Source organism: Carlito syrichta, unplaced genomic scaffold, assembly GCF_000164805.1.
Source record: "Carlito syrichta isolate Samal-C Ts95f unplaced genomic scaffold, Tarsius_syrichta-2.0.1 Scaffold307711, whole genome shotgun sequence".
Classification (NCBI taxonomy): domain Eukaryota; kingdom Metazoa; phylum Chordata; class Mammalia; order Primates; family Tarsiidae; genus Carlito; species Carlito syrichta.
This window is the reverse complement of record NW_007251807.1, coordinates 280,215-306,970: the sequence shown is the minus strand read 5'-3', so window position 1 is coordinate 306,970 and position 26,756 is coordinate 280,215. Positions and strand designations below refer to the sequence as shown.

At 43.7% G+C, this 26,756-nt stretch overlaps 1 protein-coding gene across 2 annotated transcripts; it reads left to right on the top strand.

Moving 5' to 3' along the window:
- S100B (S100 calcium binding protein B) lies at nt 1-26,747 on the top strand. Of its 2 annotated transcripts, XM_021715807.1 has the most exons (5): nt 1-4; nt 12,523-12,527; nt 19,581-19,585; nt 22,133-22,271; nt 25,295-26,747. In XM_021715807.1, the coding sequence occupies exons 4-5, from the start codon at nt 22,134-22,136 to the stop codon at nt 25,433-25,435; spliced, it is 279 nt and encodes a 92-aa protein (XP_021571482.1). In that variant the 5' UTR covers nt 1-4; nt 12,523-12,527; nt 19,581-19,585; nt 22,133; the 3' UTR covers nt 25,436-26,747. The 2 variants fall into 2 exon arrangements, with proteins under 2 accessions (XP_021571482.1, XP_008062759.1); XM_008064568.1 differs by lacking the exons at nt 1-4; nt 12,523-12,527 and having other exon boundaries at nt 19,531-19,585; nt 22,097-22,271.
- Nucleotides 26,748-26,756: the final 9 nt, after the last annotated feature.

The following is a 26,756-nucleotide window of genomic DNA, read 5'->3' as shown; positions in this document are numbered from 1 at the left end:
GAGAGTCAGAGACCCACTGCAGATCTCCCTTGCAGAGGGCTTCAGACACCAGATTGCCCCATCGCTATCTTGCCGCGCTCCTTCTGAGTGTCCATTTTAATGAGATGAGTCTCCTGGAGACAGCATATTGTTGTGTCATTTTTTAAAAATCTAGTTTGGCATTCTATGCCACTCTTTTCAGTGCTGCATTTAGTTCATTCATGCTCAGGTTAATTATTGAGATGTGAGAGTTTATCACTGTCATGAGGCTCTTGTAGGGTTTGCTGCTGTTGTTTATTCATTTGTTTGTTGGTTTTCCTTTGATTTTTGGATTGATATATGTGTGTGTTTTCTTCTCTTTTTCTTTGAAAGCAGGATTTATTGAGAAGACAGAAAAGCAGTAGGGGGACCAAGGGGGTTGCCCTGTATATATTTTCAATCTTTGTCCTTCATTGTTGGGAAGAGTGTGGTTGTTCTTTTCTTTCTTCTGTGTTAAATACTTTCTTAAATGTTTCTTGTAGAGCAGGTCTGGAGGTGGCATAAACTCTTAGGGATTGAATGTCTGGGAAGGAATTTAACTCTCCATTGCTGAAGAAGTGTAGCTTAGCAGGGTAGGAAATTCTTGGTTGGAATTGTTTATCTTTGAGAACTTTTTTTTAATCAATATTTTTTATTATGATATTGTGGGGTACAGTTAAGGGTTAGGTATACAAATATGCTTCATGCAGGCTCCCCTGTTGATAACAGGTGTCTCCCCATCCCCAGACAGATGTTTACTACCATTAGTCCCATCCTCCTCCCCCCCATATTTTCCCACCACTGTCAGTCATTTTCTTATGGTAGTGCATTGGATGATCAAGGTCCACTATATGAGTGAGAACATGTGATACTCAGATCTTTGTTTCTGTGAGAGGTCACTCAGTATTGTAGACTCTAGTTCCATCCAGGTTGCTGCGAAATTCATGATTTTGTTCTTTTTTATGGCTGCATAGTATTCCATCATATATATGTACCACAATTTTAATCCAGTCCTCTTTTGATGGACAGCATGTTTGGTTCCAGGTTCTTGCTATTGTGAACAATGTTGCGATAAACATTCATGTGCAGGTATCTTTTTTATAGAGTGATTTGAGTTCTTCAGGGTATATTCCCAGTAGAGGGATTGCAGGGTCATATGGGAGGTTGATGTTTAGAGCTTTTAGGAATCACCACACTGGTTTCCACAGAGGTTGCACTAGTTTACACTCCCACCAACAGTGTAGAAGTGTTCCTTTTTCGCCACACCCTCTCCAACAACTGTTATTTTTTGAGTTACTGATAATTGTCATTCTGACTGGAATTAGGTGGTATTTCAGTGTGGTTTTGATTTACATCTCCCTGATGATTAGTGAGGTTGAACATTTCTTCATGTGTCTGTTGGCTGCTCGGATGTCTTCCTTTGTGAAATGTCTGTTCATATCTTTGGCCCATTTTATAATGGGGTTGTTGGTTTTTTTCTTTTCAGCATGTTTGAGTTCCTTGTAGATTCAAGATGTTAAGCCTTTGTCAGACTTGGAATTGGCAAATACTTTTTCCCAGTCTGTAGGCTGTCTCCCTGCTCTCTTGATGGTTTCTTTGGCTTTGCAGAAGCTTGTCAGTTTAATGAGGTCCCACTTGTCTATCTTATCCCTTATGGCCTGTGGACTCCGGTCTCTTCTAGCCTGTAGTGTTTCCATAGTTAAGTCTGCTGCTATTCTAATTGGTATTCCCTGGTAAATAGTTTGACCTTTCTCTCTTACTGCCTTTAGGATTTTTTCTTTTATGCTAACTTTGTGTACTCGAATTACTTTGTGTCTAAGAGTTGGTATTCTCATTTTATATCTTGCAGGGGTTCTCTGAATCTCTATGTTTGAATGGTCCTATATCTGATGAGATTAGGGAAATTTTCCTGGGTAATTTCATGGAATGTTTGTTCCAGGGTGGTCTCTGGCTCTCTATCTGCCAATAACAACCCAGGAAGTAGGCTCCATCATAAGAAAACTACCCACAAAAATGTCCTGGACCAGATGGATTTCTAGCCAAGTTCTACAAAACTAAAAAGGAGGAGCTGATACCAATCCTACTGAAAGTATTCCAAGCAATTGAGAAAGACAGAACTCTCCCCAAATCATTTTACAAAGCTAACATCACACTAATACCCAAACTGGGTAAAAATCCAACAAAGAAGATGAGCTACAGGTCAATATCCTTGATGAACATAGATGCAAAATAGACAGATTCTTGCAAATCAAACCCAACAATGCATCTCAAAAATCATCCACCATGACCAAGTAGGCTTCATTCCTGGGATGCAGAGCTGGTTCAACAATCATAAGACCATAAATGTAATTAAATACATCAACAGATGAAAAAATCCAAATCATATGATTGTATCATTAGATGCTGAAAAAGCTTTCAATAAAATCCAGCATCCCTTTTTGATAAAAATCCCTAAACACATAGGCATATAAAGCACATACCTCAAAATAGTAAGAGCCATTTATGATAAACCCACAGTCAACATATTGCTAAGTGGACAAAAATTGGATGCATTTCCCCTGTAAACTAGAAGAAGACAAGGCTGCCCACTCTCACCCCTCCTGTTCAACATAGTGTTGGAAGGCCTAGTTAGAGCAATCAGACAAGAGAAGGAAATAAGGGGTACCCAAATAGGAAAAGAGGAAGTTAAGTTTTCCCTCTTTGTGGACGACATGATCCTATACCTGGAAAACCCAAGGGAATCTGTCAAAAATCTCTTTGCACTGCTAAAGAACTTTCACAAAGTTTCAAGGTATAAAATCAACATGCAAAAGACAGTCACACTTTTATACAACAAAAACAAACAGGCAGAGAACCAAATAAAAAGTACAGTCCCTTTCACAATAGCCACACAAAAGTAAAATACCTTGGCATCTTCCGAACCTGAGAAGTGAAAGACCTCTACAACAAAAACTACAAAACACTGCTCAGAGAAGTCAAAGAAGACACAAACAAATGGAAAAATATTCCATACTCATGGGTTGGAATAATCAACATTGTTAAGATGTCCTTCCTACCCAAGGCAATCTACAGATTCAATGCAATACCCATTAAATTACCAACATCATTATTCTCAGACCTGGAAACAAAAATACAGAAATTCATATGAAAACAAAAATGAACATGAATAGCCAAAACAATCCTCAGCAAAAGAAACAAAGTGGGAGATATGACACGTCTAGGCTTTAAACTTTGTTATAAAACTACAATAATCAAAACTGTCTGGTACTGATTTAAGAACAGGCATATAGACCCATGGAACAGAATAAAGATTCCGAAAGCAAAACCTCAATTTCTCAACCAACTCATCTTTGACAAAGCCTCCATCAACAACCACTGGGGAGAGAAGAACCTACTCAGTTAATGGTGCTGGGAAAACAACTGACCACATGCATAAAAATGAAATAGGACTTCTATGAAATAGGTATATCACCATTTACAATATTAACTCCAAATGGATCAAAGACCTAAATGTGAAACATCAAAAGTTAAGAATCTTAGAAAACACAGGAGATGCACTTACAGAAATTGGAATAGACAACCAATTCCTGATCAAAACCTCAGATGGCCATGCCATAAGAGACAAAATAAGCCGGGCTCAGTGGCTCAGCCTGTAATCCCGCACTTTGGGAGGCTGAGGTGAGTGGACTGCCTGAGCCTGCAGGTTCGAGACCCGCCTGGCAACTTGGCGAGACCTCATCTCTACAATAAATCAAAAAATTAGCTGGGCGTGGTAGCACGCACCTGTAGTTCCAGCTACTTGGAAGGTTGAGGCGGAAGGATCGCTGGAGCCCAGCAGGTCGAGGCTGCAGTGGCCAGGAGTGGCCACTGCACTCCAGTCTGGGTGACAGAGTGAGACTCCAACTCAAAAAAAAAAAAAGAGAGACAAAATAGACAAGTGGGACCTTATCAGATTGATAAACTTCTGCAAGGCAAAAGAAACCATCAAGAGAGTGGGGAGACAGCCCACAGAATGGGAAAAGATCTTTGCTGACTGTAAATCTTGCAAAGGCCTAATGTCCAGGATCTACAAAGAACTCAAATGTGCCAAAAGGAAGAAACAAACAAACAGCCCCATTTAAAAAATGGCAAAAGATATGAATAGACACTTCTCAACAGAAGATACCAACAGACATACGAAAAAATGTTCAACCTCACTAATCTTCAGAGAAATGCAAATCAAAACCTCACTGAAATACCACCTAACTGCAGTAAGAATGGCCATCATCAATAAAACAAAAAACAACAGATGCTAGTGAGGATGTGAGGAAAAGGGATTGTTTCTCCACTCTTTGTGGAAGTACAAACTAATTCAACCTCTATGGAAAACAGTGTGGCGATTTCTAAAAGAACTAGGAATTGACCTTCCATACAACCCAGCAATTTCTCTTCTGGTAATATACCTGGAGGAACCCAAATCATTCTACAAAAAAAGATACCTGTGCATGGATGTTTATTGCAACACTATTCATAGTAGCAAACACATGGAACCAACCATGCTGCCCATCAATACTTAATAAAAAAAAAATGTGGTACATATACATGATGGAATATTATGCTGCCATAAAGGAGGACAAACATATCAACTTTGCAGTAACTTGGGTGGATTTGGAGTTTATCATACTCAGTGATCTACCACAGAAACAAAGAACTCATAAGTAGACCCTGACCATGTATCATAATATTACAGAAAAGGGATTGGCAGTAGCAGGACACTGCCGGGGGGGCGGGGGGAGGCCACTTAATGTCAATAAGGGTGCTTGATCCTAATCCAAATCCAGGTGAAGTGAGGTCCCATGAGAGGCCCAAAACTTAACCTGTACCTAAACTACTTATGTACCCAATCCTAACTTGTACCCCACAATTTTAAAGTTAAGTTAAATTAAATTTTTTAAAAAGAAAGGGCCTGATTGGGACGCTCAACTTTCTACAGGCAAGGATCATGCTGAGGAAGCTGCTCTTCTGCATCCCTGGGCTATTTGTTACGGAAAAGGAAGCTCATCTTGTGGGGCCCAGCCAAGTGCCTTGAAAAAAATTGAACCATGGTGTCACTCCCAGGGAGCAGTGAGGAACAATGGATAGGTGAACCACTTCCCAGAAGCAGAACCAGGCTCTCATCAAGGAATATTAACTGCCCCTAGACTAGGGGACCTGAGAATTGTTGCCCTGCCAAAATTCAGGATCACTGTGACCCAGTGACTACCCACTCTACATTCTATCCCTTTTGAATGGCAGCATCAGTTGTGTTTACCTTCCCCATCTCACTCTCACATGTTGGCTGTGTGTGGAGGGAGGTGCCGATAATGTGCCTTTTTAATTCATAAGAGTCTGAAACAAGATGAGATGCACCAAGAAGCCTCAGAAACCTGATTTAAATCACGAGATCCTAAGCTTCAAGTCTGATGCCATAACTGGATGAAACTTTTGGGAATCCTGGGATGCAGTGAGCAAATGTATTTAAGCAAAGTAAATATTTTGAGGCCAGGGAACTGACAGTGGTAGATTACAAAAGTGACCATATTACTCTGTAGTTTCTCCCAGCAAGAGGTGGACCCCTTGAGCCTAGGCTGTACTTTACCCTATAGAAATAGCAAATGTAATCTTGAGCAGATTCCAAGTTTAGGATCCAAAAGCATGAGTTTTCATTCTCATGCACTTGAAACCTGCACCATCAGGTGAAAAGGTGAAAAGTCAGCTGACATTCTGGATGATGAGTGTCACACACACACACACACACACACACACACACACACACACACACACACACACACGGTGAGCCACCCCCAGCAGCAGCCTAGCTAGCTCTGAAGACACACAAGTGAGCCCAGAGGAGGCCAGCATTAGACCTGCCCAGCTAAACAAATCCAAAATAGCCAATATATAGTATTGTTGGGCTAAAAAGTGACTGTTGTTTTAAAACACTGAATTTAAGGACAGTTTGGCAAGCAGCAAAAGCTAACTGATGCATCAAAGTAATGCTGTTTAAAATCACAATAAGGCACACCACATTCCCGTCAGAATGGTTAAAATTTAAAAGACTAAAAATACCATTTGTGAATATGTTGAGCAACTAGATTTTCATACATTGCTGGTGAGAGTGTAAACTGGTATAACTATGTCAGAAAACTGCACTTTCTAGTAAAATTAAACATATGCCTATCCTATGATTCAACAATTCCACTCATAGGTATATATATTCCCCCTTCGAAAGAAAATTGCATATCCAATAAAAGACAAGTACAAAAATGTTTCATAGCAGAGGGAATGGGCATAGGGAGTCCTCTGGGGCCCTGAAATATTCTATATCTTCAAAAGGTTAAAATTTTGTGTGGTATACTATATATAAATTACCTCAATTGAAATTAATCATTACAAGATCTTTAAAAAGTTTTGCATCCTCTACTGTATGTAAATGTGTGTAGTTAGAGAGTAAAGTGTGAATGATTTTTTAAAGTGACTGCTTCTTTGACACCCTTCCCATTGAGAAAGAGGGTCTACGCTCCCTCCCCTTGAGTCTAGGTGAGCTTGTAGTATGTTTTAACCAACAGAATGCCAGGCCTGCAGTGACTTCTGAGGCCAACTCCCTCCATCCTCTTGGAAAGCTGGCTCTCAGGGCACCCTCCTCAGAACTAGCCACACAGACAAACCATACACAGTACTGCACTCAGTCCCAGCTGAACCCAGCCTTCACATCATCTCCTACTGGGTGCTACACATGTGACCAAAGATGCATCCAGATGGTTCTATCCCAGTTTCTATGGCTGTTCTCTCTTCCCAGCTGAGGTACAGACATTGCCGAGCTGAGCTGTACCATCCACCCGATACTGGCCTATTGTGCCCTGGGAAGATAATAAAATGGTTGAAGCTTTTAGGCTGCTAAATGATGGTTTCTTATGCAGCAGGAGTAACTAGAACAGACTCTGGTACTTTGAAGTAGGCTGCTACCATCACAAAAGCAAAAAAAACATGGCTTTGGGACTCAGCAGCAGATGAACCAGCCAGCAAGGCCTGAAGAAAAGTGAAGGAATGTTTTGGAAGCTAAAGGAAAGAAGATGCTTGTCATTTGATGGTGGAAAGTGGCAGCATGGTTGCCTGCATGATGTGCGTGGAAATAGAAAATATGTCTAATTGACTGATGACCTAATTAGATTTCTCAGAGTTTCTAAAGTGTCAACTGGCTTCTTTCACCTGCATATTATGAGGAATGATTATAGGGAAAGGAGCCAGAGAAGGCCATTTTCAAACAGAACCTGCAAGAACTATGAAGGAGTCAAGATTTCCTATGCTTATCCCCAGTCTCTCCCAACAGAAGATTCTCAAAGAAAGAAAGGACTCAGGGCAAAGATTGTCAGGAAAGTGTGGTTTCAGAGTAAAAGTGAAGCTAAAGCTGGGACTTTAAACCCCTCTATTAAGACACAGAGGGATTTAAATTTGTGTCTCATAGGCCCTGTCAGACAGGCAGAGGGCCTTCTCTGGCCCTTATGTCTGTACCTCCCAGACCCCCTACCACATAGACCTAAGAATTCTTAAGAACATTGTCCCACAGCAGCCCCACAAGGAGCTCAAAATAGAAAAGAGCTCCTTAAAAGAGATTCAGAGTGTGGGCTTTGTCTAATGGAGTGGACATCAATAAAATTCATAGAAAACCCACAAAGTTATTAGGAGGATTGTAGTAGAAGAATCACCACCAGCTTGGACTCAAAGGACCAGAAATAGTACAATATGAAAAGAGGTCTTTGAACCACCAAACTTCTACAGACAGGCTACAGGCTAAGAAAACTGCTCAGCTACATACATGGCTACCTTGTATGGAAAAGGAAGAATGACTTCAAGATGGACTTTAGAATCCACAAGCAGAGTCAGGATCCCAGAGAATCAGTCCAGTGCCCTGAAGCAATGCTAGATTCGAATCAAGGACCTGGTAACCTGGGCTAGGCTGACTTTTAGAACTTCTGTGAACCATGCCTGCTGTGTGCCTCCTACCCGCTGTTTTGAATGGCAGTCCTCTGGCATCTGTCCTGTCCCTGTCCCCACATTAGATGTGGGGTGAAGAGGATGCGGCCCAGTAACTTGCTCTTGAAGTCACGAGTCTTTGGATTGAGAAGGAAGTGTACCAGTGAGTCAGTTTCTGAAGAGCCAAACCCAGAAGCCTTGCCTACATGTGGGCCTGATTTGGGTAACAAGATCCTAGAGTTCTCACTGCTACAACACTGGGATGAAGCCTTGAGAGTCTGGGTGAGTTTATTTTGCATATGCACAAGGTGCAGTCAGAGACAGAATGAATTTTCCAAAGTTGGCCACAGCAACATCTCCTATCCCTTCTCCAGGGCACTTGCCACTTTTCCATCAAGAAGGGTCTAATCCCCCATTGATTCTGGGCTGCCCTTACAACCTTTCAGTTACTCACAGGATGTGGCACAGCATGATCTCTAGGAGGGGCCAGAAGGTCCATGAAGCTTCCACCTGGTGCCCTTGGGACATGCCCTCATCTCATGTGAGGCAGCCTCCACATAGGAAGTCCCACCGTCCTCTCCCTTGTCAGGGAGGCTGCATGCAGGCAATCCAGGCAGATTCCCACCTGATCCCAACCTCCCCACCATCTCCACCGAGGCACAGGTGCACACATGAAGCCACCCTCATCTTATTTATAAGGAATGTGACAAAAGTTAGGGGGTTCAAATATGCATACAAAACTCTCCCTATGGGACAACCCCTTTGGGTCCCCTCCCACTGTGGGAACTTTTCTGTCCTCTCAATAAATTCTGCTTTCTCAAAACAAAAAACAACAACAAAAAAAACCTCTTCCTACTATGTTGTTTTTAGAAATGCTCCTAGAAAAATAAAGATTGAGGAATCAAATATAGGCCCATCCTCCTTTCACTTTTTTCATGCCTTTCCCGAAAGCCTTGCTAAAAGAAATATTGAAGTTGCAAAAAGAACTATCTCCAAAAAGTTATAGAAAACTTTCTCTTTTGTATCTCTAGAGAGCAGATGTTTCTACACACCATAATGCACAAAGGTTGCATTTCAGTGTGGTTAGGACTTGGACTCTGGAGGCAGACCCAGGTTCAAATCCTGGCTTTGACATGTGATGATGCAACCTGGGTAAGCCACATCACCACATCTCTTCTCAGCTTCCCCCTATGATGAGAAAACATATGTTTCCAGGACAGGCTGGGCCTCAGAATGCCCTAACACCTTCCCCTCATTTCCAGGGATTTCCTCATTCGTAACTATCCCCTGGATTTCCTTTGCGTATGACTTGTCACTGGGGGACACTGTCTTTGAACCAAGGGTGGGTCTCTGAAGATGCTGCCCCTATGAACAGGATGGGATGAGCCTGGGGTATGCTAATCAGACTGCCCCCCTAGGGGCCCTTCTCAGCTCCAGAATCCAGAATTCTGCTCCTTTAACCAGCTCCCAGGGGGTCAGAGCACTCTGAAGTTTGAGGATTTTTGACCACCCAGGCCTGGCAAGAGTGCCCTGCCCAGTGGGAATGCTGACAGCCAACATGCAGGTAGTGGCTTTGGTGCATACAAGTCATCACTTGGGGGTAAGAGTGGTTGTCACTTGAGTTGCAAAGTCTGACCCTAAAAGAGTCCCTGTGAGGCCTGGCTCCAGCCGCTGCACTCTCCTGCCCAAAGACACCTTCCCATGGCCAAGAAACCCACCCAGGCTAAGCACAGAGCCAATGCAGCAAGGACTTCCAACACAGGTGTCCTTATGTTGCTAGTGTCACAGGCAACAACGAGGTGGGCAGGTTGCCCTGTAGTGTCCTCTGGGGTCAGCAAAGGTTATGCCCTCTTATCCCAGGCACCTAAACTTTTTGTTTTAAAAACTGTGATCACCAGGATACTGTCCTTGTCTGCCTCTATGTCCCATGGTCTCAGCTTGAGGGAGACACACAACCAAGTTGGCCTCACCTGGGGAAGGGCCCCCAGGCCGAGAGGGACCCCAACAGTGCAAGACAAAGCCATGCCAGGGAACCCCAAATGCTGCAGGGGGCCCAAAGGCTAAATTCAGAAGCAGGCTGTAAGAAGACTTCTCAAGGAATCTCAAATAATGTTTCAATAGATTAAAGATATATTAGTTAAACTGGTGATACAAAAGTTCAGCTGGTGATTACATAAGACACAGTCAGAAGTCTAATAACAAATAATTAATTTTAAATGTTAAATTTAATACACATGTTACAAGAAGTATACCAACTTATTCAATTTTATTATACAGGCAACTTTAAGTTTCAGACCCCAAAATAGTTTATCCTTCCTAGGTTTTTTTTTTAAATAACAATTTTTTTTGTTTTTGTAGAGACAGGATCTCACTATGTTACTAGGCTCATCTCCAGCTCCTGGTCTCAATTGATCCTCCTGCCTCAGCCTCCCAAAGTGCTAGGATTATAGCCATGAACCACTGCACCTAGCCCCTATGATTTTATCCAAGTATCCTTCACATTTTTATTTATAGAATCACTTAATATAGCTATTAGATAATAAATATATCTGTGAGTGTATTTCAGTTATGTTACAGCCTGATCAATCAATTGGCTGCTATCTCTCATAGCCAAAGAGAGAGAGGCAGAAGCTAGGAGAAGATGGCTATTTATTCTGAAAACCAGAAATCAGGGAAAGGCTCATGTATCAACCAAAAAACCTGTCTACTGAGGCAAATTTTATATTCAGTATTTATAGCTAACACAGGCAATGTCTTATCTATTTCAACTATTAATTAACAGTGTCTATGTGTCTCATGACCACATCCAAAGTTTCTTTTGAATCAACGTTTAGCCTTTTCAACACCTATTGGCATTAACCAGTGTCCAGACTATATTAGTCTTGTTTTTTTAAAAAACAATCCCAAACTGAACCTTTTCCATTTATTTATAATAGCAAGTTCTAGTTCACATATGACCTAATTAATGATTCCAAAAGACATGGATCTAAACTAAATACCACAAAAGAGATTTACATTTAAAGAAATGAGTACACTTTAAGAGTTTCAAGGAGTTTCCCTCAAGTTTGTCTCTTTGTTTTTTGGGGTTTTTTTGAGTTGGAGTCTCACTCTTGTCGCCCAGACTGGAGTGCAGTGGCTGCTCCCGGCCACCACAGCCTCCACCTGCTGGGTTCCAGCGATCCTTCCGCCTCAGCCTTCCAAGTAGCCGGAATTACAGGGGCACGCTACCACGCCCGGCTAATTTTTTTTTTGATTTATTGTAGAGATGAGGTCTTGCCTGCCCAGGTGGGTCTCGAACCTGCAGGCTCAGGCAATCCACTCACCTCAGCCTCCCAAAGGCGCGGGATTACAGGCTGAGCCACCGAGCCCATCTTATTTCTTGAAGATCTCTTCAGAGACATGTAACTTTTTCATTTCTCATGGGCAACTGTTTACTTCAGCACCAACTTGTTAGATAAATTGACCTTCTAAAACAGTGAACAAGACCATGCTAGCATAAAAGAAGGGGGTTACATTCCGAGGGCAGTGAAGGAGGGAGTGAAGAAGAAGAAAAAAAAATGTGCACTTTAAGTTCAAGCGGTTTATGTTCAGCTTGGTCTTAACTACAAAAATAAGCCTTTTTAAAATTTCTATTTTGGTTATCTTAAATAATCAAAATGGTCATTTCTTAGCCTGTTACAGTTACACTAAACATTTCAATATAGTGCAAGGCTCTTTATGGTGTTTTCAACAAAGTTTGTTTTTCAAAAGCAAAAGTTGATATTATCCCTAAAAGGATTAGAGATTAGATGTCCCAGTTTTAGGTCTTTATCTTTCACAGTCCTTCTTTTGTTTGGTACATCCTTTATTGAAATCTCTAAAGTAAATTAACTCATTCCCACCTCCTGAATCACTCCTAGTGGAAATGGTTCAGTTCCATAGAGGCATTTTAAAAACCAAGGTGTATGAATCCTCATTAGCTGAGGAGTTTTTACAATCCATCGATTAGATTTGGTGGCTGTTCACTTGCCTTTGTGCTGTCCTGGGCCCATAGCACCTATAGGAAGGGACAATGCCATGAAATGTGGGGTGCTTCTGGAGTGCTCAAGTGAAGCATTCCAGGCATGGCAGTGCACACCTGTAGTCGCAGCGACTTGGAATGCCAACCTGGGTGGAGGCTACTAGGGAGGCCGAGGTGGGAGGATAACTTGAGCCCAGAAGTTCAAGGCTACAGTAAGCTACGATCATGCCACTGCACTGCAGCCTGGGCAGCAGAGAAAGACCCTATCTCTAAACAATAAAATTAATAAATAAAAATAACGGATAGGTTAATCCCGTGACGTTTTAAACTTTAAACCTGGCATAGTTTTATCACAAATTTCCAACAGTCCTTAAAAGTCATAAAAAGTAGACTCAAAATAAATATTTGTGGCAGATTATACAAAAGGCAAAACACACTGTTTGCCTGTTGGTGTTCGTCCCTGGCATCGACTCCAGCTCTTCCTCTCACATTTCACTGAGACTCAGTTCCTGAGCAACAAACCACACACGCAGCAAGGGTCATGAGAGTGGCTTTGTGTGGGGTGGGCTCTGTACGTCCAACCTCCAATGCCTTCCCAAAACTTGCCAAAAAAGTTGAAAAACAAAAACAAAAGCCCCGCTGTTTTGAGCTGCCAGACGTTGCCATGGATGCAGCGCAAACAGCAAGGCCCCTCTCGGCCCCAGGCTGGGCTCCTGCTGGGTCACCCTTCTGGAAGGGAGTCCGGGCTTCAGAACCCCTGGCTAGAACCCAAATAGATTCATGGAATGTGATGTGGTGCAAAAGTAACGAAACATGATACACACAAAATACTGATATTCCATCTTAATTTGCCAAACTGGGGGCCTCCTGGATTCAAAGTATTCTCAATTAGCCAGGAGGTTCACTCTGGACTCTTGGACCCCAATATATCTGGCTTAGAAAGAAATCGCTGTCCTTCTGCTATTTGTTGTTCTTTGCCTTGCCTTGTCCTGACTCGTGGCCCAGGAGTTCACCTGACAGTTCCACAACAGTAACTTTTATAAAAATAATGACCATCGCTTGAGTGCATCAGGTACTTCATGTGTGTCCATGTGTGTGTGCACATATATTCACGCACCAATTTTGTGTACTACTCCAGCAGCCCTCTAAGGGGGTGCAGCCTTCCCCTCTTTTGCTGAGAAAGGTCTTCACTTGACAAGTTCTGTCCAGAGGTAGGATCTGAACCCAACTCCAAGATTCCAGTACCAAAACCCTTGCCCTGTGGCCACCCACTGACTGGGAGTGTCGTTCCTTAGACTGGGAAAGGCAATTCATTCTCGTTGTATCAACACTTGCATTTGCTACAACAGAAGCTTTTTGTCTCTTCTCCACATTCCTTTAGAACACAAGCCTCCTTTCTCCCTATGGACATCAGCCACTGCATCCAGCCTCGTGAGCAGCTTGGTAGCGAATGGCACTGTCATTTGTGGGAGAAAACAATGCAGCTGCTCCAGGCCTTGACTCCCAGAAAACTCAAGCTGGAATGACCTCTTCCTGCCCCTGAGCAGACTCATGAGGCTTGGGACTAGCTGCCTAATTATGAGAATGGTCTGAAGGGAGAATCACACCCAAATGACTAAAGAAGATCTTGGCAGAAGATTTATAGATCCAAAGAGGCACCTGTTGGCCCACCAACTCTTCCATGCCTAGGTGGATGGCATTCTGATTCCTGTCATGACAGGTGCTGAACTTCTCACCATCTGGAGGCTGGAAACACATCTCCTCACTTTCTTCAGTTGGCACAGCATCACCATTAGACCAGAGGAACAGAGTAAAGGGTTAACCACATAGGGATGGTTGGTGTTTGGGATCATGTAGAGTAGACTCGGTGGAGTCTGCACCTCCATCGCCCTCTCCCAGTTGTCCCCAAGGTTTTACAGGCTGACATGCTTGGCAGGTCTCCATGATGCTGTGACCACTAATCAAGCCGTGGCTCTTGGCTGTGGAGTCATGTCAGCATTACCATGGCACCTGTCTTCCCAGGTCAAAGGGTCCTTGGTCTCACCCTCCTGGGAAACACCCATGGTGATTGCTACCCAACAACCAGTTCCTTGTAGGCACCCTAATCTCCCTAAGCTTTTTTATTACTGGGTAGTACAGGTAGTACATATTTCTTTTGCAGATGGACTATTTACACTTGCCGTGTTTCATTATATCTGTTTGGGGATTTCATATATTCAAAAAGTAACTACTTATTTTTGGCTTCCAGTTCAGCGCATAAGGAGCTTAGAAATCATCACTTTGTCCTAACAACAAGTACAAAGTTAAACAAAAAAGGCTGAAAAATCAACAGCTCTTCGTAGATCCAGTGAGAAGTGAGGACACCTTTGTCCCTAAAATTGGAGAGACAGATGGAGAATTAGTTACCACTTATCCCAGCAGAAACCTCCAGTGCCAGCGTAAGACAATCTGAACTGCAATTGAAAAATTGCAGGAGTATCTGATCAATGAAGACTTTTTGGAGTTCTTGTTTGGAGATAGGAGAAAAGAGCATATAATTGATGCAGAGCAAAAACCAGACACCTTATTTTAAAAGAAGCGTTTTATGACCTTTAAGTTTCAAAATAAGATTTTCTTTTAAATTTTTTTCTAAATAAGAATTGACTGAATGACATTTCTCCCACTTTCCAGTCTTGTGAGGGCATCATTATTTTCACTGGAAGTGCCATTTAGTATAAAAGGGTTGAAATTGTAATAACTGGGGTCTAAGACCCATGCATGTTGCCATAAGGAATTTTTACCATTCTTGGTACCACATAGTTCTAGTTCTTTGCTTTGATAAGGCAAGAATTGGAGAGCAGAGAAATTGTAGCAGGTTTGTGTGAATCGATTTTTTATTCTAATTACTAGAAATTAAATAGGAATCACAGTGCCATACCTCTACATCCTTTCCCCCTGTGCATTTCTTTACTTTTAAAAACAGATTTTTGCATTCTTAGTATTGTATCCTTTTAGTGGTCAGACATTCCTTCTGATAAAACTGCAACAAAGCAGTTTTTTCTCTAAAAAAGAAAAAAGAAAAATTACTGGAGGTTCAGAGTGGAGAGCCTGAGAGATTAAAAACTCCTACACTTAGTATGTGTAGAGGACACAGACTCACTCAAAAATCCTTGGGGTCTGTACTGTGATTCTCCTGCTAGTGCTTGTCAGAGGGTTTGTACTGCATTTCATTGTGTCACTAAGGGCAAAGTGACACAGCAGCTTATGCCTAAACTTTAGCCTAAACTTTCTGTGGGCTCCTTTGGAAACTGCCAGCCTCAGGGGTTGAAGCAGTGCATGCAAATATAGGGTATGTTGTATTGAAAATCCTTAAAGTCCAACTAAATGTTGGACTTTTTCATAGCAGATGGTTCTAAATACAGCAAATTTACTTTTACTTAGAAGGGATATTTCAACATATTCCAGACCACAGAATCCCCCAGAAACATCACTGAGGTGGGGAGGACCCCTAAATTTTGTGGGGCTTTTCTTCTACCTTCTAGTTTGAATATGTCTTACTAAGGCACCTAAGGTGCTTGCTACTTCGTGCTCATCAGATTCCACAAGCGTAATGTTACCAACATTTGTGGATCAGTGTGATGTTTTGTGAACTGTGAAGATGATCAAGATCTCTGGAGACATTGTTATTGCATAGAGCAGAAGAACTGGCATGTTCTTGAGGCAGCACTATGAATGTACACTGTTTGTCCTGCCAGGTAAAGCATTCTGCTTCTGGTAGTCCTTGCAAATTGATTTAGAGAAAAAGGCATTCATCAGATCAGTAGCTGCATACTAAGTGCCAGGGCCTATGTTGGTTTTCCCCAGTAGAGAGTCCTCATCTGGCACCACAATTGTTACTGAAGTCCCCAGCTGATTACATTTGCAATTGTCCACATTCTCTATAATCCAGGTGACTTTTACACAGGCTCAACTGACCAGTTAAATAGGTTTATGAGAGGTATCACAATTCCTGCTTATTTCAACTCTTTGATGGTGGGATTAACCTCTGAAGTTCTTTCAGGAGTACAGTATTGTCTCTTGATAAAATGGGGGAAATCTAGGGATTTTCACCTACCCTCTACCATAATGGTCCTTACCCCATATATAAGAGAGCCAGTGAGGAAATTCAGCCAGTGGCCAAGTATATTTGTTTCATTTATACATTCAGAAACTGAAAAAAATAACTCTAGGGAAAGTAGTGTCCCAACTGGGCCCACTGTGAGTGGGTCTCAAGTTAGGACCTCTGTCAAGTGGAAGACCTGGTCATCACAAGCTCCTGCTTTGACAACTGAGCCACAGTGCCATTTGGGGTTCCCAAGAATTAGTGTCAATTCACAGAGAGTATCTAACAATCCTCTGAAGATCTAGGTTATTTCCTTTTCATTAGCCAATGGTTGCAGGTCACATCAGGGCAGCTGTGGAGGAAGATCTGTGGTGTGTACTCCTGGTAGCAGTGCAGGATCTTTGTCAAGGGGACCTGGCATTCCTTTTAATCAAGACACTCTGGGTCTGACCCAACTTAGATCTGGAAACTTCAAGAGGGGCCATGATTCTGTGCTGTGGTGATTCAAGTCAGGTTTTTTGGCTACCACCTGGTGTTTTTCCTGTTGTCTGGATTAAGGACTACTCTAGTAGGCTGTCCATCTATTTCATTCTTAGTCACATGGTGACCAATTAGCCATGGCCAAAGAGCCCTGTGGACCACGGCATTCTGACTACGGTACATTCCCTCTACTGTTTGCCATGTCTCCTGTGGTTGAGTGCTGTCACTTAGCCTCTGCTATACCATCAACGTCACTGAAATCAGGGAGTCTACCCAACTGTAGACACATGTAGGCTACAAACCACATAACTTTTCAGGTGCCCCCCTCAATAACATATTTCTTGTTGCATTAGTAATGAGTCCTCCTGTGGAATATAGTTGCAAGGAGGAAGTGGACATACATGTCACACATGACTAGACCAGGTGATCCAGTCTAATGGACTGAGATCAAAACGGGGGGGGGGGGTCAGAGCAAGAGATCCCAGGTGATCTGGAAGTGTGAAGGTCAAGTAAGATCACCCAGAGCAACCCTGTGAGGTGGGAACTGTGGTCATCCCTTTCACAGACAGGTTTTGTAATTTGTCCAAAGTTGAACCACTGTTAAGTGGTGATTTTTTTTTTTTTTTGAGTTGGAGTCTCACTCTGTCGCCCAGACTGGAGTGCAGCGGCTGCTCTCAACCACCGCAGCCTCGACCTGCTGGGCTCCGGCGATCCTTCCGCTCAGCCTTCTAAGTAGCTGGAACTACAGGCGTGTGCTACCACACCCGGCTAATTTTTGATTTATTGTGGAGATGAGGTTTCGCCAAGTTGCCCAGGCGGGTCTTGAACCCGCGGGCTCAGGAAATCCACTCACTTCAGCCTCCCAAGGTGCAGGATTACAGGCTGAGCCACCGAGCCCGGCTAAGTGGTGGATTTAACTGAGATTCAAACCTGGCAGTCATTTGAGTCTGTGAGAACTTGGTGAGGTTGTGTCTATCAGCTCTTGAGAGATAGGCAGAGACCAGCCTGGAGGCCCCCTCTTCCTGATGATAGATCCTCTCCCAGCTTGTGAGCCCTAGCATCACTCCCTTACCTCTCTGAAGAATGCCCTCTCCTCTCTCCCAGCCTGCTCCTATGAGCCCAGAACAGGGTAGACACACCACACCCTACTCACCATCCCAGGAAGCTACAGTGTCTGTGTCCAGAGGACAGTCCTACCAAGTCCCCAAGCTGAGGGCGGAACCCTGCATAGGTGTGCAATCATTGCATAGTTAAAAACACATAGTTAAAAATAAACTAGTTTTAACCCTTGCACAGGAGCAGGCTGAAGCTTTTTCTGTGAACACTGAGGGATGTACCCTGAGTCCAGGTCACCACTCTAGGGTAGTAGCCAAGGCTTACAGGAATGGCCACTCCCACTGCCCAGTGCCTGACATAGTTGCTTCCTTCATGGGCCTGGGCAAGTTCTGTCCATCACAGGCATGTGATTGAGTCTTCATTAGGGACCACAGCTGCGGACAGTGCAACCCATGAGGGAGCTGGGGCCAAACCACACTGCCCAGGTTCTACCTCGTGGGGTTGAGGGACGAATCCACCCTGCTCAGTCCCTACCTCACAGGGCATAGGGGATGTGTCCACACTGCTCAGGTGCAACCTCATGGGGATAAGGAAAGGGTCCATACTGCCCAGAACCTACCTCATGGGGAGTACAGAGGGTTCCACACTACTCAGGCTCTACTTTATGGGGGTGAAGAACAAGGTCCACACTACCTGGGTCCATACTGCCCATGGAGGGTGGGGGCTGGGTCCATACTGCCCAGACCCTACCTCACAGGGCATGGGGGATGGGGTCTGACACAGCCCACAGCCTGTGCTATTTCCAGGGCATGCTTATGGATCTGAACAGTCAAGGATTTCCTGCATAAAACAAATGACAGCAAAACGACCCTATGCACAGGCATCTTTGTATGTAAACACTTCTGTGGCCACTTTAAGACAGTTGGCAGAAGGACCTGATGCCAGATCAAACATTCGGGGCTGTGGACATGTTTGATGAGTTTGGGCCAATGCTTTTGTATCATTTGTCAAAAGGAATGCCTACTTCTTCACAAGAACCCACACACTGGCTGCCGTGTTTCAAGCCTCTCTCTGGTCGGGAGTTGCTGAGTCAGGCAGGAATGCCTAGATGTGGCCTTCCTGTGGCTGGAGGGACACACCGTATTAATGCCTCTGCAAAAGGGTTTGCACAGAACACCTCTAAAGCATCATCCAACTCTGACAATCTGTGACTGGGATGAAGGAAGAGGCCTTGGGAGTGCAACTGGCACATGTCCTCAATCACACCAAACAAGAATTTTTGCCTAAAAGCACTGAGTGTCCAATACACCACCCATTTTAGTACCTGCAGACACGTCTCAGCAGCTTTGCTTAGGCAGCCCTGCTTAGGTCAAGGCTGACCACAACCAAGTGCTGATGTCCTCTGGGCATCATGCCTGCGGTGGGGGCCAGGCCCAGGAAGCTGGCAAAGGACAACAGCTCCGGCCTCTCCCTGGAAACCAGCCCGCCGGCCACTTCAGCCCCCACATTCAGCCAGTAATTGGATGCCTGTGGCTCTTGGCTGCACATTTGCTTTGTTTGAATCCACTAACCCAAGTCGCTCTTCTCTCCCTACCCCCAACCTTGCCTTCAGAAGAACATCAATATTCATGTCATAAATTAAAAAATAGCACAAAAAGCTGACTCTCCACTTCCTGCCCCACAGGCCCTTTTTTCTCCCTCAGCCCCTGTGCAATCCTGGCTCCCCAGCAAGTCCCTGGGGGAACTTGGTCAATGCAACCTCTGTGCAGGCCTGGCCCCTCCCTCCCCGTCCAGCTTCCCCCTCGCTCCCTCCCTCCGCCCCCTCCCTCCGCCCCATTGGCTGCCTTGACCTACAGTGGGCTGCACCAGGGCTCACTGTCTTCCCTGGGCAGAGGGAATAAGAGGGGCCTCTGCCCACTCCACTGGCTACCCAAGACCCACAGCAGAGGAGGCCTGCAGCAGGAGGAGACCGAGAAGAGGTGAGGAGGAACCAGCACCCAAGGACACTCTGGAAGAAAGGGCTCTTTTCTTTGGGTGAGGCGGTTGATGCGGGCTGGAAACTGAATGGGAGCTAGAGGTCTCTTTAGAATAATTGGCAGCATGTCAGACATGTCAATGGCATGACGTGTTTTCATCTTCGTTTCTGCTCGGTGGGCACAACTGTGTTGGCACAAGACAGCTGGGAGCGTGTCTTGCTTGTGTCTGACCATAAATCAGAGAAAACTCAGGTCTCGTGGCCCAGAAGTGATTGCTGACATTTTACCCAGAGGTACTACAAATATTTCTTCTTCTCTAACTCTTTGAAGAACAAAGTTTCTGCTTCCCACATGGGCTGAAAATTATGGCAAACCCAGTGCTAGTTAGCCCACCTCAAAAACAAAAGTTTTACTTTTTCTCCTTGTTACTTCTTCCATGGCCCTAGGTAACTGCCTCTTGGTGTCCCAGTGTCCCTCAGTTTGAAGTGCCAGGGTCCCCAGCTCCCCAAACACAACTGGAAAATTGCATGACAATTATAAATAAATCAGGTCAAAGAAATTGGGATTTATGAGATTTTAACTTTGCTCAGTTTCAGAGCTTCTCAGAGAAGCTGAACCCTTTCATGTCTTTCTAGAAAAAGTTCAAACGTTCTCTCATTCTCAGTTTACAAAGATTAATGCAGAACATTCACAGAATGAAGTGAAAAGGAAACATGGATATTTATTTCCATTTATCTTAAAAGATAAGCTATAAACTATCAACTGTTTCTTAAAAAGAAAAATTTAACAGAAAAATGTTTTAATTTTGTAGTGTGGTTATAAAGAAACTATATTTTATGATTTGCTCTAATATATGGAATATATGTTTTATGCCTTTTCTTTGTAGAAGTTCCATTAGTCATACTTCACAGAAAAGTGATTTAACCTTCCCGTCCCCAAATCATCACAAACCTCGACTTTGAGGAGCACCAGGATAATGCAAAAGTCTCTTGAGTTTTTGTTTTGTTTCTTTAAAAAAATCATATATATTTATATATGTAATTGAAAACGAATGAAAAGAATAAGAAAGCATGAAATGTTAAAGATTATAACCCATTTGAATTGTTCTAATTATGAAATATGAAATTTTTAGAGACTTATAGCAAAACAAAGTACACAGAATACTAATAGAATGACTTTAGGAAAAATCAAGCCAATATAAAAATCTTCAATCCTGTTTCCTCTGGCAGATCAGAAATAACATTTTCAACATTTTATTCCAGATTATTTTAAAGATGTAAATAATATATTCAACATGAGAATGATTTTTCAACAATATTTAATTTTTAAATATATCTTTATGACATTGCCAAAGGTCTTATTTAATGATTAGAGTTCAAGGCCAAAAGCTGGTAAACTTCTCCACCTGCTCATCTGTTTTGTGGAACATCTGATGAACTATCCTTCATAAAATGTATCATATACCCAGGATTGATCAGATAGTCCTCAGTTTGCAGGCTACAATGTGAGGTACTCACTGTGAGGGCACAGGAGGCCTCTTACTTTGATGACTTCAGAAAAACACTCATTCCTGTGCATGTCCCAGTAATGTTAGTGAGGAGCTGCCAACTCCCTGTTCACTGAAGGCAACTTGGGGACACTCTGTTTTGGGACTTGGCTCAATTTCCCGTGGCCTTCTGTATCCCTGCGATGAGACACATAAGCGTAATCATTTAAACCGAGGATACATTTTTGTTTCTGGTAGATCAGGTATCTTTCATTGTTATTTTTCAAAAACATTGTGGAAATCCTACCATATTTTTCCTGATGAATTTTACAGCTATTTTTATCATGTTCCTCACCCCCCAAAAATCTAATTGTTTTATTTTTTAAATTTAAATTTATACACTAGTTCAAAGGAAAATAAGTTCCTACATTTTATGTTCCTTAGGCTCTTTTAGAAAGACCTGAATTTTTCTTCCTAAACTTATTCTTAGATAATATGTTATTGCTATATGAATAAGAGATTTTGTGCTATATTTTCTGATTGTTTATTGGTAGAATATAGAAATGCTGTTGATTTTTGGATTCTTATTTTGCTCCTAGTCACCTAGTCACCTTACTGCTTTCTGGTTAATTGTAGCAGCTTGCAGTTGATGCTTGACGCCTCTGTGCTTTGTCATTTCATCCTGGAGCTCTGTGAGGGCAGAGTGCAGCCCAAGGGGAGGAAGCAAGAGTCAACCTCTGAATTCCCTTGTGGCTCTGCCGCTGTATTTTTGCTGAAGTTTCCCATTGACCAAACCCAACCAGAAGCCAGAGGCCACAGGGATGTATCCTTGTAGCCCTTGGAGACAGAGAAGGGAGGGGGAGATGGGCAAGAGGCAGGTGGGAGGATTGTGATAAATGTGCAAGTCCCTGAAGGCCCCTCCAGGCCAGGCCCATTGGTCTGAGCCTGAAGTAAGCCAAGGCCAGTCTATCCCTTATCTGAGTTGGGGTCTGGTAGACACCATGCTAAATATTTTATGTACAAACAAGGCACAGAGCAGAAGGCCTCTTTCGTTGGGCCCCAAGGATGTCAGACCTGGAAAAAGCCATGGTGGCCCTCATCGATGTCTTCCATCAATATTCCGGGAGGGAGGGCGACAAGCACAAGCTGAAGAAGTCAGAACTGAAAGAGCTCATCAACCATGAGCTCTCCCACTTCTTAGAGGTGAGTCTTTGAAAACTGACAGTTGGGTCATCCTCCTCTCTACTTATCAACCTGCCTGTACAGATGATTCTGGTTCTGTCTTGGTATGCCTGAGTTGCTTCTGAAGACATTTTTAAGCAACAGAGCCCTTGTTACAGAGGCTGGTATAAATGGGTCCTGTAGTTTCCATTTTCTTATCATCTGTCCTGTGTATAGTGGGTGCAGCAAGTAAAATCTGCCATCTCAATGGCAAAAATAGAAGTTCCCAATAATGCCAACCTTCCCCTGAAAATTGAAGCATTTACACGCAATAATGCTGGCAGAATATGATGGAAAAACTACTCATGACTTATCATGGGCCAAAGTGAGCACAAAAAAAACTGTTAAACATAAGTTTTGGAGGCCAGGCTCAGTGGTTCATGTCTGTAATCCTAGCACTCTGGAAGAGAGAGGCAGGAGGATTACCTGAACCCAGGAGTTCAAGACCAACCTAGGCCACATGGCAAGACCTCGTCTCTACAATTAAACAAAAAAATTAGCTAGGCGTGCTGTCATGTGCCTTATAGTCCCAGCTACTTGGAAGGTTGAAGTGGAAGGATTGCCTGAGCCCAGCAGGTCAAGGCTGCGGTAGCTGTGATCGTGCCACCTCACCCCAGCCTGGGCAACAGAGTGAGACTCTGACTCAAAGAAAATAGTAATAATAATAATAAGTTTTGGAGATGTTTTTGGGAAAAGGATATATTTTGGCTTTAGCTAGATGTTTAGGTATTTTCTATGGTGATAAGAGACGCTAGACATCCACTCATTAAACGTTTACTGAGTCCTCAGTAATTCAAAACTGGGAGAGATGGGGGCCCAGTAGACATAACCCTGCCTTGGAACATCCAACTGGACACCAATGAATGACCACTTCTTGCCTGAGGGTGTGGCAGAGGTCTGTGCACATCCTTTGGAAGCTCTAGATCCTCACAGGGGTTCCATGGAATAAGGCACGTTAGCGAGGAACTGTCTTCAGTTGGGGCCCCTAATTTAAGAAACCGCACAAGGGCTTCTGGCCAGAACTGCCCTTCTCCAGGCAGTTCTGGCTCTGACCTGTGGTGGGTGGATGTCCAGACACCTGCATTAAGGACTCACATCCCTACTGGTCACCAGCTTCATGCCCTTGTGGAAGTGAACTGTGATCCCCTTGGCACCTGATGTTCCCTCGGTGTCCAGAACCATGGCTGGCCTGAGGCACACCTTGACAGTGAAGCACAAGTGGTATCCAATGCGAGACATGATGAAGAGTTTCATGGGTGATTGATGTGACCATTCACAAAGGAGAAATGGCCAATGAAGCAGCATGCTAGTGTCTGACAATCTGCATGTTCTAGGGAAAACACTAGGGTAGGATCCTGCTGAAAGGGGACGAAGAGCCACCCTCCTAAGCTAGCCAAGCCCCTTTGTGCAGGATACACCCTGAATCCCAGCAGCAAGGCGGGACACAGTGTTGGGAGGACTGGCTGAATTCTCCTGTGCCCACTCCCACCCAACACTCCACCACTGTGAATGGCACCACTAGAATGGAGTACACAGGTCTGCAGTCTTGTGGATATTCCTGAAAGGTTCACAGAGTGACAATGGTTGCACCCACATGCAGTTATCTAGTCCCATCAATTCTACCTTCAGACTTCATTAAAAAGTATCAGTTGAGCCTTATGAACAAGGATTGTTTTAAGGATAAAATGAGACTTTGTGAGTTGCTTAACATATAGTGAAAAGGCAACAAATGGTAGCGACTTACTAATCATTGATTTTAAAACACAGAAAAATCTTAGCATGTGGGAACCACAATTTATAAATGATAAATAATTCATAGTAGTATGAATTCATAGTATATCAAAGCATCATGAACAGCCGTTGGCCTGGTTTATCAAGTTCATTTCTGTCTGGAAGCAGATCCATATGTCGTTGAAGTCACCACCCTGCTTCCATCCACCTTTGAGCAGTAAACCACATGTCCCACCTCAGCACCCATGGAGTCAAAATCCTCTATGCTTTATAGTCAAGGCAGTCACTGTGCATTGTACTTGATTTCAGGCCAAGTCCTCCTATCCCGGGGATTTGTTCTGAACGATCTGCATGTACGTTCTTCTTCAACGTCCAGTGCCCACATCCTTTCCCCAGTGTTTGTAGCTCTGTGCTGTGTTTGTTTCTCTGTGGCTCTGTAGGTCACCTGATAACCATACCCACTCATTGGGCTCTGGTGTCAGTCAGGACTGTCAAGAAGACATCTTGTGAACCTAGAAAACAATGCAAGTGAGAAAAAGAACACAAGGAGCTGGCAAATGTAGGACGTGTTCCCAAGAGTTATTTCAGCAACAAAGAAAACTTTCAAAACATGAAATTCCCCTGGAAGCCTTCACAATAGAGACTTACACACACAGAAACACATGAAAAACTTAGGAGGGCCCAACGTTTTTTTTAAGTCACTCTGTTACCCAGTCTGGAGTACAGTGGTACTCTCACGGCTCACCACAGTGTTAGCCTCCTGGGCTCAAGCAGTTCTTCTGCCTCAGCCTCCCAAGCAGCTGGGACTACAGCACCACCACACCCAGCTTATTTTTAAATTGTTTGTAGAATTGAGTTCTCACTATATTTCCTGGGCTGGTCTCAAACTCCTGGGCTCAAGAAATCCTTATGCCTTGATCTCCCAAAGTGCTGGGATTATAGGCGTGAGCCACTGTGTTCAGACCCAAAGTTTAGTTCTAGATGAGCTCAGGCTGATCTAGACAGTATTTTTTTTTTTGAGGTGTTTGTTTTAAGTACGATAACACCATGCAGTTTTTCGCATCATGGCTGTTCCACTCAGTCTTTCCAAGTGTCCAGGGCCAGGTATAGATGTGAGACTTCTGCCTGGACAACAGCCCCTGGTCATATGACTTTTTGCATTCGATGTCTTAGGTTATTTCTGATACAAATTATCAGAGTCACTCTTAATTGTGTTTTGACGGCCCTAATTTTCATTTAAAAACAAGTTGGGTAACTTTTTCTCTCTCTCTTAGGAAATCAAAGAGCAGGAGGTTGTGGATAAAGTCATGGAAACACTGGACAATGACGGAGATGGGGAATGTGACTTCCAGGAATTTATGGCCTTCGTTGCTATGGTTACCACTGCCTGCCACGAGTTCTTTGAACATGAGTGAGATTGAGAAAGCAGCCAAGTTCTTCCTGTGACAGAGATGAAGGTCATGCAAGAAGCAGAGAACAAGGGCTTGCAGTCTAGTAGGAGCTGTGCTTTCTAGCCGCATTGTAGCTAATTAGGGGGCTTGATTTGCTTTGTGATTGAAAAATTGAAAACCTCTTTCCATGGGCTGTTTTAAACAGTCTGTATCATTATTTCAGCTATACTGGGGAAATGTGTCAGCTGACTGTCCCAGGGACTCAGTAATAATCACTTAGGACAGTCAATTCTCAGTCGTTAAGAATGTGCTGTATAGACTGCCATGGCTGTGTAGAATCCTAACCCAGGAAGAACAAAACTGACTACCACAAATTACTCTGTGGCACCCTTAAGGCTCCCACTACATTTAAAAACAAAGCCTTGTCCACCATCATTTGAAAGGACCACCCCTCCTTGAATGTGTTTCTTATCAGTGTAAATAAACCTAGTTAGATGGTCTTTGCCGTCCCACCTGCCCAAAAGAGTATGACCACATTTGGATCCCTTTCCCTATGATGAGCTGTGATTAGTGAGTAAATATTTAAGGCTAGTAGTTCTCAGTGGAAAAACATGCCTCAGAAACCAAGTACTGACATTGTAATTCTAACTAGAACTGAGAGTGAGGATTTTAAAATTGGTAGAGTTCCCCTTCTGATAGGATGACACTACTGGATCTGGGGTAAGCATGTCCAGACGAGAGTGGCCAGACTCAGAACAGGGTTCATAACTGGGCTTAGGCTCTGTCTCTTCAGCTAATTATGCCAAAAACAACTTCACCACCCTCCTCTCTTGTCTGTGAAACCAAAGATGCCCAGTCGGTCAGACATATCACAGCTGACCCAGAGCCTCTGGGCATTGCCTCTTCTTGGGTGGGTCACCTGACTTGTCTGTGCTGAGGATCTCCTCATTGAAGGTGGGTCACCCTGATCTGTCTGATCTGGGGGGGTTCTGCTTCCTAGGGGTGGGTCACCCCAACATATATGAGCTGGGGGATTCTGCTTGCTGTAGATGGGTCACCCTGACTTGTCTGAGCTGGGAGTCCGCTTGCCATGGGTGGGTCACTCCAACCTGTCCATGCTGGTGGTCTGCTGACTGCAGGTGGTCACCTGGCCTGTGCTCGCTGTGGGTGGGTCACCTCAATCTGTCTGAGCTGGGGGGGTCTGCTTGCTGTGGGTGGCTCATCCTGACCTATCCATGCTGGGGGTCTCCTCACTGGGGGCACTTCAAGTGAAAGCTGAACTCTGTGCTTTCGTATTCACATATTCAAATAAATCAAATTTCAAGTATTCAAGTTACAAATCGGC